The following is a 15534-nucleotide window of genomic DNA, read 5'->3' on the forward strand; positions in this document are numbered from 1 at the left end:
AGAAGCACATGGATAGAGAGCTATGATCTACTGAGATTTCCAAGAGAGTTTAGAAAGTCCTTAATCAAACGGTTTGGGGAAAACTTAACAGATGGGGCATACAAAAGAAATGGCACAGGTAAACAATTCCTCAAAAGGTAGAAAACAGGACATAGGAGTAAATCACCAGTCTTCACAGTTGAGAAAGGTGAGTTTTACTACATTTCTATGCTGGGATCCATGCTATTTAAGATATGTGTAAATTACTTGAAAAAAATGACAATAAAGTTTGCCAATGATACAAAGTCATGAAAAAGAAACACACTGAGCATTAGGAAATACAGACAAACCTCAGCTAGTTGGAGAGGCTTCCAGGCTGAAAAGGGCTGGAAGCAGGGAGGTTAGTAGGAATATCCTACATGCTGTCTTGCTCTCATTCTTGGAGCAACTGCTAATAGCCCCAGTGAGAAGCAGACCAAAGGCACTCCCATTCGAAGAACCTTTGTCTTGTAGCACAAGTCCACAGAAAAATATAGGTGGAAAGTTAGTAAAAGTCTTCTCAGCTGGCAACTCACCTAAGACCTAATATATGTCTTGAAACTCTGAAAAGTTTATGTTCTTTAACACGTACCTGAAGCAAGAGAAATTACTTAAAAATGTGATCCACTAAGAACAAGATTGTTAAAGTTTAAATACACAGATACTAAAAACATAATGTATTTCAGATAATATATTCACAAATATTAATTTTCATTAGATAACTCACATAATATTCAGAGACATACAAACTAAAATTAAAATAAAATACAAATTTTCATGTATAGAATAAAAAATTAATATACAGGCAGGGCTTCAAAATCCAGTAACTTCCCTTTTATAGGTGTATTTTAAGGCTAAATTTTTATCTGTATCATTTCATCAGGCTTAAAATTCATCTACCTCATTAATGAGCTCCAATTGCAAATAATCTGTCTTGGAAATCTTTTCATTATGTTGCATACAACCACAAACATACAGCGAGGAATAATTTGCCCATGCTCATGAACATTAATCCTCAAATGGGAAATACATTAAAAACAACCTGTTGTCTTTGAAGTGGTATGCCAACCATAATGTCTCCACCTACCTGTCTGTTGGTGGTCTCTTTATTTAGCCAGAGGTATATTTAACCAAATGCTTCCCTCTAGCAAAGCAAAATGTTTGCTTTTTGTGAAAGGTACAACTACCATTCCAAAGAATACTGTATGTGAATGCATAAATAAGTACATAACACACGTAATCCGGTATTCAAGTTGCCATCTCTGTGTGTATTCTATAGGAATGTATCTTCAATTTTGAATGGATTACAAAGGACACAATCACAGGTGATAATACTGAACGAAGTGTCACAAACTCAAATAAGTGAAAGAAAGTGTGAGAATAAAACACATTAATAAACAAAGCTGATCTCATTCCACATAATTTATAGGTAATATGTCAGAAGGGTAAGAATGCAAAATTATCCAAATTATCCAAATATTCCAAAGTACCATTAACACTTTAGAAAATTTACAATATTATGGGCCTGCTGAAAAGCTCTACTCTTGTTTCACACAGTACAATAAAGAGAATTACAGTTCACTATGACCATTAAAATATTAACACCTTAGGATCCTGCTCACAGTTGGATACGTAATACCAGATCAGAAAGATCAGTGGTCTTGTTTGCCTACTAAATTAAATAACAATAGAGACTACTGCAATTAAATTAATTCAATGTCTGTGAAAAGCTTATTTTACTGTATTTGAAAAACCTGCTTGGCATTTATTTTTATTCACAGAGCACTTAAAAAAAAATTAAATAAGAAGATACATTATTATTTAGTTTTAATTAAGGAATTCATTATTCACCTTCTTATTCTTTTCATAACTTTTCCTTGTGTATCAAAGGGCTCCGATCACAATTAAACCTTCAGTTAGAAAGGGATACAGGAATGCAGCTCTCTCTGGTGTCAGTCAGTATCCTTTTTTGTGACAGACAAAATGTCTTGGAAACAATGTTCTGTCCTTCCTCCCCCCAATAACATACAGGTACTTTGATGGCATTTTGAACAATTATTTTTCTGACTTTTAAAACAGACCTACGAGCTGAAAACAAAACCGTAGCTAGGAGCTACTAACTGAAAATAGAATAAAAATTATACTGCTTACTGCCTTCCTCATTTTTTTAAAACTAAAACCACCAAAACATTTATTATCCACTCCATTTCCATTCATTACCATGGCAATAAGTGTACAATGGTTTATAAAATGTCATAAAATACTGATCAGTACTTTTTGTATATTTTACAGTGCTTTGCTTTCACTAAATGTTCCTTCTAATTTGTTTTATCTCCTAATCTCCCTCCATAATTTCTTAAGCATTTATCCAGCCTCCCTGGCTTCTATCCACAAATGAGTAACTGCTAACAATCCAACTGACTAAAATGAAGACATACTAAGGTAAAAGAAATCGGGGTTTTTTGTCTTGTTCTGGGGAACTGGGTGTGTATCAGATGAAGTCAACCACGACCACCACATCAGGTTCTGGACAGTATTTCAGGCTAATTAAATAAAGTGTGACAAAGAGATGTCTTCAAAGATTTCATATTGTGTTGTACAAATTCTTACAACCACACTAGGGATCAGGGCATACATTAGCAGTCCCCTCAAAACTCCAGTCCTTAAACCCACCTGAACTCCAGCATTCTCAATGCTGTATCTGTTGGCAAACCCTAAGGAAAGGCCATTTAAATTAATCATTTTGCAACACTAGATCAGTTACCAACAGATTTAGTTACAGGCTCTCAGACCAGGAGTGGGACATGAGTCCTGAACCAGGACTTGTGGAAGAAGTCACTTCTTTACTACCCTTCTGCACTGTTAAAGAGTTCCAAACTGCTCAACTGCATCCCAGCCTGAAGCAGCATCCTGCAGATCAGTTATGGCACTGGCAGCCTTTGTGAAACATGGTCTGAATTTGATGTAGCTACCTGGATAAACACATTGACCACACACAGTGCTCAGTGCCATAAACCAGCATCATTTTTTGAAATTCAAGAGGATGACTAGTAAAACTCAGGCCAATGTAAGATGAAGCAAGTAGCACAACCAAAATAAGACAATTGTTCAATCTTGCCAGAAGTATTAATCTTAATTAATTTAGCCTTAAGTAATCTGCCAGACTCCTGGGGCTCAGTGGTGTGTGTGAGCATGTTTTAACATTTACAAACCCAAAATCTAATCCAACACATTTATCACTGAATTAAATTACAAAAATACACATTAAATATGTGGTGACATTATTAAGTGCACAGTATAGTGAAGGGTTATGTCACTAAAATTAATATTAATAAATACTATTTGATATTAAAATAGTAAATATGTTGATATATTGAACTACACAAATCCCAAAATAATATTAGTTTAAAAATATGAGTTTGGCAATTTAAAAAAAATATGTAGAAATTGATAAAACATCTGAAAGAATAAGCTTAGAATTCAGTCTATGACCCACGTATACACTATCATTCCTTGATTTCTATTATTTCATTCCTGTTCACACACTATACAGTATTTTTGTCCACTGCATTTTCTAAAAAATAAAGGCACAGAACAAGAGCAGCTGTAAAACCTGTCATGTCCCACTGCACAATCCCTTCCCAATATACTTACACTATGCAAGATTACATTATCCACTACTGAATAGTTCCTTTCTACACAATATAGTGTATTTATTAGAAAATATTCTCTCAGGATAATTAGTTACTACATAAGCCACTAAAAATACATAACCAAGGTTCCTTTATAAAACAAAACAAGAAAGATATACTAAGTCTACTAATACATTTTTCCTCCTCCATTATTTATGACATATAATTTAACATATCCATTGCCTGTTGATTCAGCTTCAGATCTTCACTACATAAATTAATTTTTAGAAAAAAAAGAGATATATCTGAGTTTGAAAGTCTGGGTTTATTTCTCACCAGGATCATTTCAATCTCACAGCTCAGTGACTAGGAAACAGACTAAAAGCTAGGAGACTGAATTTGGAGATAAGAACCTTGGTAGATCCTTGGGAACTTCATTGGTTATGGCTAAGCAAGCTCTGAAAAATGATGTACTAAATACATAGCACTGATGCTAATTAGGAACTTTCATTATGAAAGTGTGAGGGCAGTCCACAAGGACTGGACTTAAGGATTATAATAGGAGTATCAGAGTACTGAAGAGAGAACTTGATTCCTTCAGCCAGGAAAACTGAACCAGACATTTATCAGACAACCTGACCAGGGCATCAAAAGTATCAAATAAACTTTGTTAAAGACCTTATCTAGAGCAGGTCTGACGCTTCTTGTTGACATCCAAAAAGAAGTTGTCAGCCTTCAAAAATCTTCAGCCATGGAAGTCTGAGATATCATTGTTACCTCCCACTGAGGACACTGTCAAGTAAACTAGCTGAGATTACCACCATGTATTCAGAAATCTGTGAAAGAGACTGCTGGGAGCTGAACTTTATGTTGAAAGTAGCAGTGCTAATGATCATTTCAAAGGGAAGTCTTGCTCTTCCTTTTACTTCTAACACAACCTCAATTCACTGCTTTATGTAGGCAAGGAATTAATGGCAGGTGGGACTTTTTTCTGCTAACACATAATTGCTTCCAATGAAACTTTACTGACCCCTTGCTCATCCTCTCATTACCATTCCAGATGGACACAAAACAGCGTCACATCGCCACTGCTGCAAAGACAACATCAAGAAATCAGACGGAAGATTTTGAGAGGATGGGGTTCTCTCAAGCTGAGTTAGCCTTTAGTTTTCAAGTCCATCAGTTTGCTTCCTCCATATGCACAAGAACACTTTCTCTTGTGTTCGCTGGCAATTGTAGTAATAATAAATTAAGAGGAGTGACTAATGAAGAAAATTCACAACAAATACTGAATGTCCTCTTGAACACACTGAGAAGGAGGATGGGCAGTGCAGGATGTGCCACAGGGGTTCTCCTGTTTCTGGAATACTGACTGAAGCTCTAGCTGCACATCTGCAGAGACTTACTTCCAACCATGCAGCATGCAGGAACCTTACCATGTGCTGAAGATGTTGTCCACACAGGGTGAAGAGAGAGGCTGATCTTTGAGCTCAAGAGGCCTGGTTCTAAAGATTAGTTGCAGTGCTGACACCTCACTGGTAAGTATTTCTGGAGAAACATTTCCCACTTACTGAATTACTTAAGCCAAGACAAACTGAAGATTTTCCTGAGCTGAAAAAGTGTTTCTCACAAGATGAGAGAAAAGTGTTTCTCACAAGATGAACCCTCTCGGGGAGGGCATGGTAAGCAAAAAATAAGAAAGAAAAGCTAAGCATGTCTGAGAAGAAAAAATAAGGGGGAGAAATAATTTGCTCCAAAGTCAGGCTTTCATTCCTGAAAACTAACAAATAAGGGGCAAGGAAAAGAAAGAATTAGAGGAACATGGTAAAAATAGATACAGTACATAGAAAAGCTAGAAACAGGGAAAAGGCAACAAAAGGTTCAATGTTAAGTGAAAATTGTTTCCACTAACATAAAAGGGACTCCAGCTTAGCAGAACTAGGCAGCATTCTCTTTGGTTATGCAGAGGTAAAAGAAAAAATGCATCTTGTTATGATTGAATAAAAGGTCTAGTCTGAATGCCTGCAATACAAATATTTATTAAAGGCACATACTCAAAAGAAGAAATGTTCTCCTCCCTAGATGGAGGTGTCAGAGACCAGGGCTGAGAACAAACCCCATCAGTTAGGTTTGTTATGTCGTACCGAGATTCTGTGTCCAGAACAGCTGAATAAAAGGAAAAACAAGATTGGTTAGTAGCTGTGAATAAAATCAGGAGGCTACATTCACACAAGACAGCTATTTATTCGCCTTCTAACAATGGCACAGCTGCACAATGCTATCAGTTGTGTTTCATGTATGCGAGAATGTTATGGCCTGACTTACACCAACGTATAGGGAACTGGAGCACTAATGTATGTGCAATATTGCTGAAAAAATTAGGTAAGCACTTCCTCAAAGCAGATACTGTTAGAAAGCAAGAAATACAGGGAAGAATGGCTAGGAAACTAAGACAGCTGTTGCTGCTGTCCAGAGAGTTTCTGTTCTGCCACAATGCTAAGAAAAGCTGTCAGAAAACAGATCCTTTTATGAAGTAAGAGAAGACTGGGAATAGACAGGGGGAAAAAATTACTTACTGGCAATTCTCTATGTTGTATCAAGACAGACTGACGTGTTTTCATGCTCCAGGGATAAAGGCAAGGACTATCACTCAAAGCAGAAGTAAGTATTTCATCCTTTCATCTCTACTTTTAAAGGTCACAAAATTTCTCAAACTGAACAATTAAAAGCAGCACATCAAGTAAGCTATGAAAGGATTGATAATTTGTATGGAGACACATAGTAGATACCACTGACATACTGATGTAAAGCCCTTTTAATTTTATACTGAAACACAGGAAAACAGAATTCCTGTCATTTCATAGATATTGTTGCTGCATGTATATCCTATTTAAAGGTTGTATCCAAGATCGTAGAAACACAATCCTGTTCAGGTTGAAAAGACCTCCAGAAGTGACCCAGTCCAACACCCTGTGCAAAGCAGATCCAATTAGATACAGCTGCTTGACTAATCCTGGTGAGCTGTTAATATATCCAAGAATGGAGATCTAATGACCTACATGACAAAACTCTATGCTTATTTTTCCTCACAAATGACCTTATCATTTAAAGTACTGGAGGCTCCAATTCCATAACAGCACTCTTTCTCCATATCATGTCAAAAGAAAGGTTAAAACTGGCTGGTCATGAAAATCACAACCATAATGGCAGAAGATTGATCCTCTATTTGAGGGCCAGTAAATGAAAAATCTTAAGAGGCAGAGGTAACTGACTGCTGATCATTTAGATTTGCATAACTTTACCACCAAAAGTAAAAGCAGCTTTAGTTTAAAGGAAACGAAACCCTACCAGAACTCTCAGTTTCCACCGTCAGAGTAAAGCCTCATTTTGTCTACAACTTAAAGGCTGATTCTCAAACATATACGTTATTCACAGAAAACAAAAAGGGACGGAGTGCAGAGAAGCTGGTTGCCAGGGGACTGCTGTGAAACCATGCCTGCTGGCTGTGACTCACAGGCAACTACTAAAATTTATCTGCATGCCAGCAGACCTCGCTGTACACCCCTAACAGTGACACACCAAGTGAAGTCTGGTTATTCGGGTTTAAGCATGAGACACAAAATTCCTATTCCAGAATTCCCAATTATTTTTTAATTTGTATTGCTCCTAGCATAAGCCGGCAGAAAAGCTAAAAGAATTCTGGAACAAAATACTTTCACAAGTACTCAAACCTTTGTAACACGATCCCTATTTTTAAAGAACAGTCTTTAGCAGTACTGAGAAATAAGGACTATTTTGTAAAACATTCTATTTTAATTGTAGGAAAAAAAGTTTGTTGGGGTTTTTTTGTTGAAAACATACACAGTATCAGATAAAAACTTGGTATAAACATATGTATGCATGTTTCAGGGAAGAACCACATTGCTTTTCCAAAAACGAGTTACACACAGTTACGGTTACATTCCCTTGCAAGTGTTTCTCTGTGCTATATCCTCAGCAAACCATGTAACAAATGTGGGAGCATTCCATGGATATTCTTAATTTCTTTTTTCTTCCTTAATTGACTTCTTTCTGTTCTAGTATTGCTTCATCCTGACCTCCTCCTAAGCAGCAGTACATACAATGGTGGATTTAAGCTCTGTATACCAAGAAAACATAGCAAAGGCAGCTGAATCTCAACAGGTCAATCTGACACCATGATGTTGAGTTAGAAGTTACTGTTGGGTTTTTTAAGGTCAAATAATGCTTCCAAATGAAAACACCAAATAAAAATTTGGCATGCCACCTACAAAAGTAAATGCCTCCAGATGACGCATATAATCAAGTAAGAATTTTTTAAACAAGCAAACTAAAATAAAATAATACAATATTAATAAGTTGGACTTGGAAGGGGAGGCTTCATGAGCAGTACATGAGAAGTACATAAGCAGCTAGTCTGGGAAGGGCTTTTGGCAGAATGAAGCAAAACCACAGATGGTGATCATATACTGCATCCTAATACGATATGCTCTTGGTTCACTGAAAGTATTCAAATAGTTACTTTCCTTTGTTGCTGCAGCTATATCATATAATGTTCATATTTATGTGCTGTAAAGCATTCCTGTCTCAACTGCATAATTCAGTGTCCTCAATTAAGTCTTCCACCTAATAGCAGCCTAACAGCTTTGATAGGCTGCCACAACACACTCACCATACAGCATATCATCAAACCAATAATTAAATCAATCTAATCAACAAATTAGGCTACTTCACCTATGACTAAGAAAATTATGGAGCTGACTTTTCACATTGTAGATGTATATACATGCACATTTAAATATTTAATGTGTTGGTAGTTTTACTAATGTCCTAGTGGTTAAAAAACACTTGTAGTATTGGAAATCCAAAATGTTATCATGCTGGTTCATCTGACAACTTACTGAGTTGCTGTAACTTAAAGAAAAAATAAGCCAGAAATCAGCCTTTTCAGCAAAACTCCTTCAGAGTTCCAGAGCTCGAGAAGCATTCACTCCTCTCAAGTGCACCAAGGGTACAATTGTTGACAGAGGGAGAAGTAGGAAGAAAAATCTTTACCTATTTTAAATACCACATAATAATCACATTTCTGGGTTTATTACTTCAAAAGGCAACTCCTCTTTTTTTCTGAATGACCAAGAGTTTAAGTTGAGAGAATTAAGCAACCAGTGATATAGTTCTCATTAAGTCATACTCCCTCTCAAGAATTGCTCTAAGGTTAGCAATTACTGACTTCATTAACTACCAGCTATCTTTTCCTGTCACGTTCCACTGGTAACAGAAATACATGGATTAAGTGTTTTAAGACATGCTGCTAGAAAAATTCCTAGCTTTCTTTCACAGAAGTCCATGCCAGACACTATCCACAAAAGCAGCACATTCCAGACCCAATGACAATTTTCTACTGAGAATTTGAAAAGGTGTTCATACTTCAAACACTGTAACTGTAAAATATATCAGTTCTAAATACAGCTGTTAAGACCATGTACTTACTTAGGCTACTCAGTTGTCTGATTATATTCGCCAAGGAGATATTGGTGACACATTCCAATTCATTCTTGATACCTCGGGGAAGAGCTGTGTGGCACAAGTGCCTGGGGTCTATGTTCCTTTTTACCAGCGGCATTCTGAAATGTACCAGAGGACCAGCAAACCTGCAAAGAAAATAGACACAGTACTGTTATAAGTTTAATTGTAAATATTTTAAATTCAGGTTATGTCTGAAGTTAAATCGACTAATCCTAACAGATAAAAATAGCTCCATAGTACTGATGGAATTCATTGCTCTGTGAGTACCTAAATATTTTCTTCTTTGACCAAAGAAAGATTATTTCATTCTCTCTCTTTAAATTTTTACCTGATTCAGATTCCAGTGAAGTGACAAATAATTTTTTACAGTTCTTGTTTTTATCTAAACCTCCCACCCCCCAAAAAAAGACAGGAAAATCTTTGCAGTACAAAACCATTAGAGAAAAATTGTGTTCTTGATGGACTACTTCCTTATTTGGGGCAAGCAAAGTCCAACAAAAAATTCTTTTTATTGTGAGGTCAAAGTCAAACTAGTCATCTATTACACTCAAAAGGCAGATATGATTCATTCATTATGTCATGTCACCAGCAGGAGTCACCCTTCTAATCTGAACATCACTTCTAAATCGTACCCAGTTACGGTAAGAAAAGAGAAGATGTTGCCCTTCCCCCTACACTGTTACTGACAATAAATTCAGCCAACAATGCATCTTCCAAATATGAAAATCTCCACAGTAAACTTGTCGTACAATATCCTCCAGGACTCAGAAATCCTACCCCTTCACACTTTTCCAAATTCAAATGATAAATACAGCAAGAGTCTTTACTAGTTCTACAGGCAGTGTAAGAATCATCTCAGGCTGTGAATCCCAGGCTTGTAATTTTCTGCACCCATGACACTGATTGGAAGGAGTTTCCCAGAGGGCAAGTTACATCCCTCATCTTATCAGTGCTTCTTATTAAGATCCATCTACTAAAATTTTTCTTCATGAAAAACTGATTCCCTAAAATTATATATTTTTTCCATCATTTGTCATGTAACACTCTGAATGACCAATGCAAAATTCACACTTGATACACAGAGAATGGATACATTTAATCTTGGTATAACTTAGTCTCCTTTTCCACTGCAGAAGAGGTTACACTTTATCCAGACTGAAAGGCAAACAGGTTTTCCAATGCAACCCATATGCAGTCCTAGTTCCTCAACCATCCAGCCTGCCTGTTTCATTTGTCCTCTGCTCAAAAGTTTTACCCCAAAATGTTCTCGGGATGCAGTCAGGGCTTTGTGTTGTGCCACAGAATGCACTTTCCCTACAGTATGTATTTAGCCACTGTTAACCTTACTTGGTCAAAACCAAGAGAAGGTGTTTTTGCATAATAGCATAAGGTAGAGCTGAAATTTCGCTGATCTAGAATGGCACAGTGAATTAGAAGAGGCAAAGGTGACTGTAAAGGAGTACTTTCACCTCACAGGCTGCTTAGATTTCTCCTTGCCATGTTTCCTGGGAGTATATTCTTTCACTGAAGCCAGGGCTCATAGCTGAAGGACCCAGATGGGATCCTTACGAGGACCTGAGAAACATCTCCGTGTTTCCAGGATCTGATTGCATCTCATTCATTGCATTTTAACATCATGTCTACCACCCTTATTTTCTTGACTGAACAATCAAAAATACTCTATGCTTTTTATTTGCTTTTATTTTCTCGAAATATCCCAAATCTTTCCAGCCCCTAAGTACTGAAAAGCTAGCCTTTACACACAAACTAAATAAAATAAAAAGTGCAAATCTGAACTGTCTCAGATAGAAACAATGAAAAGAGTCTATAAACCCTTAACTACAGGTTTGTTATCATGGGTCCCCAACAGAAAATAAAGAAACTATTCTGTCGCTGTCAAAGAAACACAACAAATGATATGTGAGCAATGTTCTACAGAAGCAATTAAATATTAATTCCAAAGTTGAGCCCTTTCTTGATTACTGCTTTAATGACAGTGTTGTATAAACATCAAGCAGACAACTCTTTTAAAGATGGTCCAAACAAGTATGTAAAAAAACATTTTCACAGAAAAATTTCACACTTTCAACATTTTCTAATATCTGAATAATGCTGTTGTGGCTGTCCTACACAAACACATAGTATAACAAGAAAAGGTAGCAGTAGGAACAGTAAGTATGCTAAAAGGTGTAGTTTTCAAATAATAAACTTGGAAGGGAAACAAAAGACAGAAGATATAACTGACACCTTCAAAATCATGCTTCATATTTGAAAACTATGCAAAACCTGAACAGAGGATATTTACCAGATTCCCACAGAAACAAAACAAGGGAGGCAACAAAGGAAAATATCACTTAAACATGCTTAAAACAAGGGAAAAGGCATTTCACATAATGTTTAGTAAGTTCTGGAACTAACTGCCACAGAATGCTCTATACAACAAAAGTACCTGCTGGTAATTTGTCCACTATAGACCTCATATTTTTAGCAGTTTGTTGCAATGACTAGAAGGTCTTGATGATTCCTCCCCGATTGTAACTAGTGATCCCAACACAGGGAGCAACAGGTGTGCAACAGCAAATGGAACTTTACTGTACCCACACAATTTCTTCACTCCTATAAAAGACGTTTTTCCTAACGTAGTTCATAACAAGAAAGCTGAAAAAATCTGAGACCGCTATGTTTATTATGTAGCTTTAGAGCTGTGAAAGAGGAAAAAAACAAAAAAGGAATTGTTACAATCTATTATATCCTGTAGGCAAAACGCAAAAAAATATATACACACCCCCTCTCCCCAGCTCCCAAACCATGCATTACCCAAGCCACTGGGGCAGAAAAGGAAAAATTCATTCCTACATCATGAAATCCTGTTACCATGTCACTCCAAAGTAAGCCCTGGGAAGTGTTCATAACCCCAGCCAGGCAGAAGAGAGAAGCAGCTTGTCAGTGCATAAGAGGATCCCTCGGCTGCGAGGTTACATGACACCTCCTCAGAGGTTTACAGCTCTCCTCCTGTCACACAGGTCTCCCTCCCCTCAGCTCTGCTGCTTCCTGGCTCAGAACTCAGGAAGGCAAGGCAATCCTGAAACACAACTACCTCCTCCTCCCTGCAATTCCATGCAAATCTTTTGAGGCAGTTCTTCTGAAATGAAGCGGCACTAGTTTACACTCAGTTAACTGCAAGTACTTTACTCCACAGTGATCTTAAAATGAAACTTCTCTCTACAAAGAGATGCGGATGCCTTTTGTAGAGCTACTATTGAAAACTCTTCTGCCCCACTTCCTATACATCCTTTGAAGCACTCTGAATCCACTTGAGAAGCCAACTCTAATCTTCTTTGCAAAACCCTTTACTACTTCAGTTGCACAATGGCTGGCACAAACTCATCCCCCTCACATATGCTTCAAGTATGAGTACAGAATACGACTGTGTGTACATAATGCCTGCCTAATGTTTTTGTTAAGCTACCATGTTTTCATACGTGATTTTTCAGGAATTAGGTAAAATGCTCAAGTTGCTTTTCAATTCATTCCTATTACTTAAAAAAAACAGCAAAACAACGGCACTAATGAGAGCTAATTAAAATGTTTTCAGAAGAACAGCCTTAATGAGATTCGACCACACTTCTTTTCAAAAAAGCAAGTTGTTGAGTGTGTTGCAGTCCTCTTCAGCTCTTAGGGGTCTTAGGGAGTGAGTGAAACTCTTTGTCTCATACTTCTCAAGCACTGCTGGCAGCAGCTGAGAAACCTTCTCAGGGCACCTGCCCCTCACACCCACAGCCCCTGGCTCTGAGCAGGACAATGTTCCCCGCTGCTGGTGCTCAGAGAAGGTCCTGGGGAGCACTGGGGTAGGAAACAAGCTACCACTTCCCCTTCAACACCCTCCTGTAGAAAAATTTCAGAATTGCAAGATGTGTGGAGAAATGTTACATGACTTATAAGAAGCTTGTGAAAAATCTGAAATGTCAGTAGTCACAGTAATGATTCAGATTTTCTAACGAGTACAGTAAGACAGGTAGGAATGAAAGCACAACAATAAGGTGGGGAAAATGAACTCACCTGCCCCACAGTTTAACTAGAAATTAAACTACAGTTTCATTTTCAGGAGACTGATGAAATTTCACAATCACATGGTTTTATTAATGAAAGTTTACTTCTGATTAGGTTACATTTCACCCTTACTAAAATTGTCATTATTTTCGTAGCATTAACAAAAGATATTCTATAACATGCCAATAACGCAGGACTGAATGCTCTTGCTTTGATGGAGTTAAATTAACCAGCCATTTCTAGAGTATATCTTTAGACTTCAGTATTACAATACTACTTGTAATTTTCCTTTAACAATGTGCAACAGCAATGCCTTTCATATGCCCCATTTAATTGATCACGTTCCAGCTGCTGGCAGAACAGACCACAGTTTCAAATGCAACAATCAATTTAACACTTCCCCCACCCACCCTTAGAAATACAAATAGAATATATAATAGTTTTATATTTGCTTACGTAATCATGTACTAACTGCACCTACGCTATACACAAGCTAATAAAAAAAAACCTTAAATGTGTTAACAAATCTGGTAAAATCAGAATTGCATAAGTTAAAAAACCAAGCTCATTCACCTGGCGAATTTTCTTTTAATTATATTACAAGACATTATAAATCATATCAGTTGCAGAAAATCCAAACATGAAGTTCTTATAATGTCCACCTCTACTATGAAAGGCAAATGTGCAAAGAATTCATCTTCCTTGTTTTTCTGCAGCTCTCACTGCAAGATCAAGATCAGGTATAAGCTTAAGAAGGAACAGACACCTACAGTGTGGTGTCCTTCAACAAATTAGGCCACAACCACCTACTGCTGAGTCAACATAACGATTTTAAAACTCTAAAGGCAATTAACATCCCTTAAAGGATACATCTTAGAACTGACAAGATGACAACTGACATCTTAAATTGGCAATTCAACAGAAATGTGTTAAAATTACAGTTTTGAAATCCTTTCTGTTGTGAACCATGTCACAGAATGGAAAACCTTCTCCTTGGAACATTTCCCTCAAATCTCAGTCTTCTGCAACTTGCTTTCAAAAATTTTTTCTAACTGCAACTAACTAGGAAAAGACTTTATTGTAACTAAAAAAATGTGAAAGAAAATAAATGCCGAATATATTACTAGAACGTGATGTTGACATCACTGCTCTTTATGAACGAGTGTAAAATGAATTGTTTGCATCTTAAGACCTCCTATACTAGATTGTCTGTTCCAAAAATTGTTAAACAGTTACAGAATCATAGAATATCCTGAGCTGGAAGAAATCCATCAGGATGATTGAGTCCAACTCCAGGCCCTGCACAAGACAGCCCAAGAATCACACCATGTGCCTGAAGGTGTTGTCCAAACACTTCTTGAAATCAAGCTGGTGCCATAACCATTTCCCCAGGGAGCCTGTTCCAGTGCCCAACCATGCTCTGGGTGAAGAACCTTTTCCTAATATCCAATCTAAACCTTCCCTGACTCAGCTTCATGCTGTTTCCTCGAGTCCTGTCACTGGTCACAAGAGTTTGATCAACCTAAGGAGCAATTCCTATATAGGGCATAGAAAGGAAGTTGATAATTTATTTCTTAATTAAACCACAGAGTCACTACTAAAATACTTCATATTTTATTTGTAGTCACAAATATAAAAATACTGTTCCCCAAGTAATACCAACAACAGTCTCTCAAAACATTCTCTAAATATGCTGTTGCTGAACTGAAGATAAGATTATTCAGGGATAGATTAATATGTCAATGGGTCACTGAAGGCTCTATCTCAATAACTTTGTATAGGAAAGCATTTGATTAGCAAGACAGTAATTAACAGATTGTGAAAACCAATATCCCTCATATAACTATAAAATAGATTTAAAATTAATTTGTAATATTTATTCTGTATTTAATATTGAATGACTTCCGTATTGTTTAAATTGTCTGTGGCAATTAGTATTTTCCTCCTGTAGAACAATCTGTAATCATTTCAGCACATCTGTCACATCAGATAAGCAGAAAAGACAGCACAGTCACAAATATGGGTAGGACTTGAGTTCTACTCAATCTTTAAGGCATAATTACAGTGTTAAAAAATTATTTTTCAGCTGCTACCATCCAGCCAATTTTCTCTCAGATGTGTATCACAAGACTACAGTCCCTCCCCCACGCCTGTATGCACACCTGCACACAAACCCACACACTCATCTTTAAAGCACATGAAAAAATATTTGAAAATCAATTTGGATTTGATTACAGACACAAACCACAGCCATTTCTACTTCTTTGTCAAAATTTATAAGTTTAATATT

General features: G+C 36.9%; 1 protein-coding gene across 6 annotated transcripts in view; it reads right to left on the reverse strand.

The window, feature by feature from the left end:
- Positions 1-15534, reverse strand: part of WASF1 (WASP family member 1) — an 89710-nt gene that overhangs the window by 19621 nt on the left and 54555 nt on the right. For 4 of the 6 annotated variants that reach the window (XM_042017276.1, XM_042017274.1, XM_042017273.1 and 1 more), the window contains exon 2: positions 9159-9319. In XM_042017276.1, coding sequence (XP_041873210.1) covers positions 9159-9291 — 133 coding nt within the window. In that variant the 5' untranslated portion in view covers positions 9292-9319. Of the gene's footprint in view, positions 1-9158; positions 9320-11643; positions 11897-15534 lie in introns of those variants that run through there. The other 2 variants (XM_042017275.1, XM_042017272.1) reach the window with 1 other exon arrangement.

Source organism: Corvus kubaryi, unplaced genomic scaffold (genome assembly GCF_017639235.1).
Source record: "Corvus kubaryi isolate FWS band 111438036 unplaced genomic scaffold, C.kubaryi_AGA036_p1.0 split3-73, whole genome shotgun sequence".
NCBI lineage: Eukaryota > Metazoa > Chordata > Aves > Passeriformes > Corvidae > Corvus > Corvus kubaryi.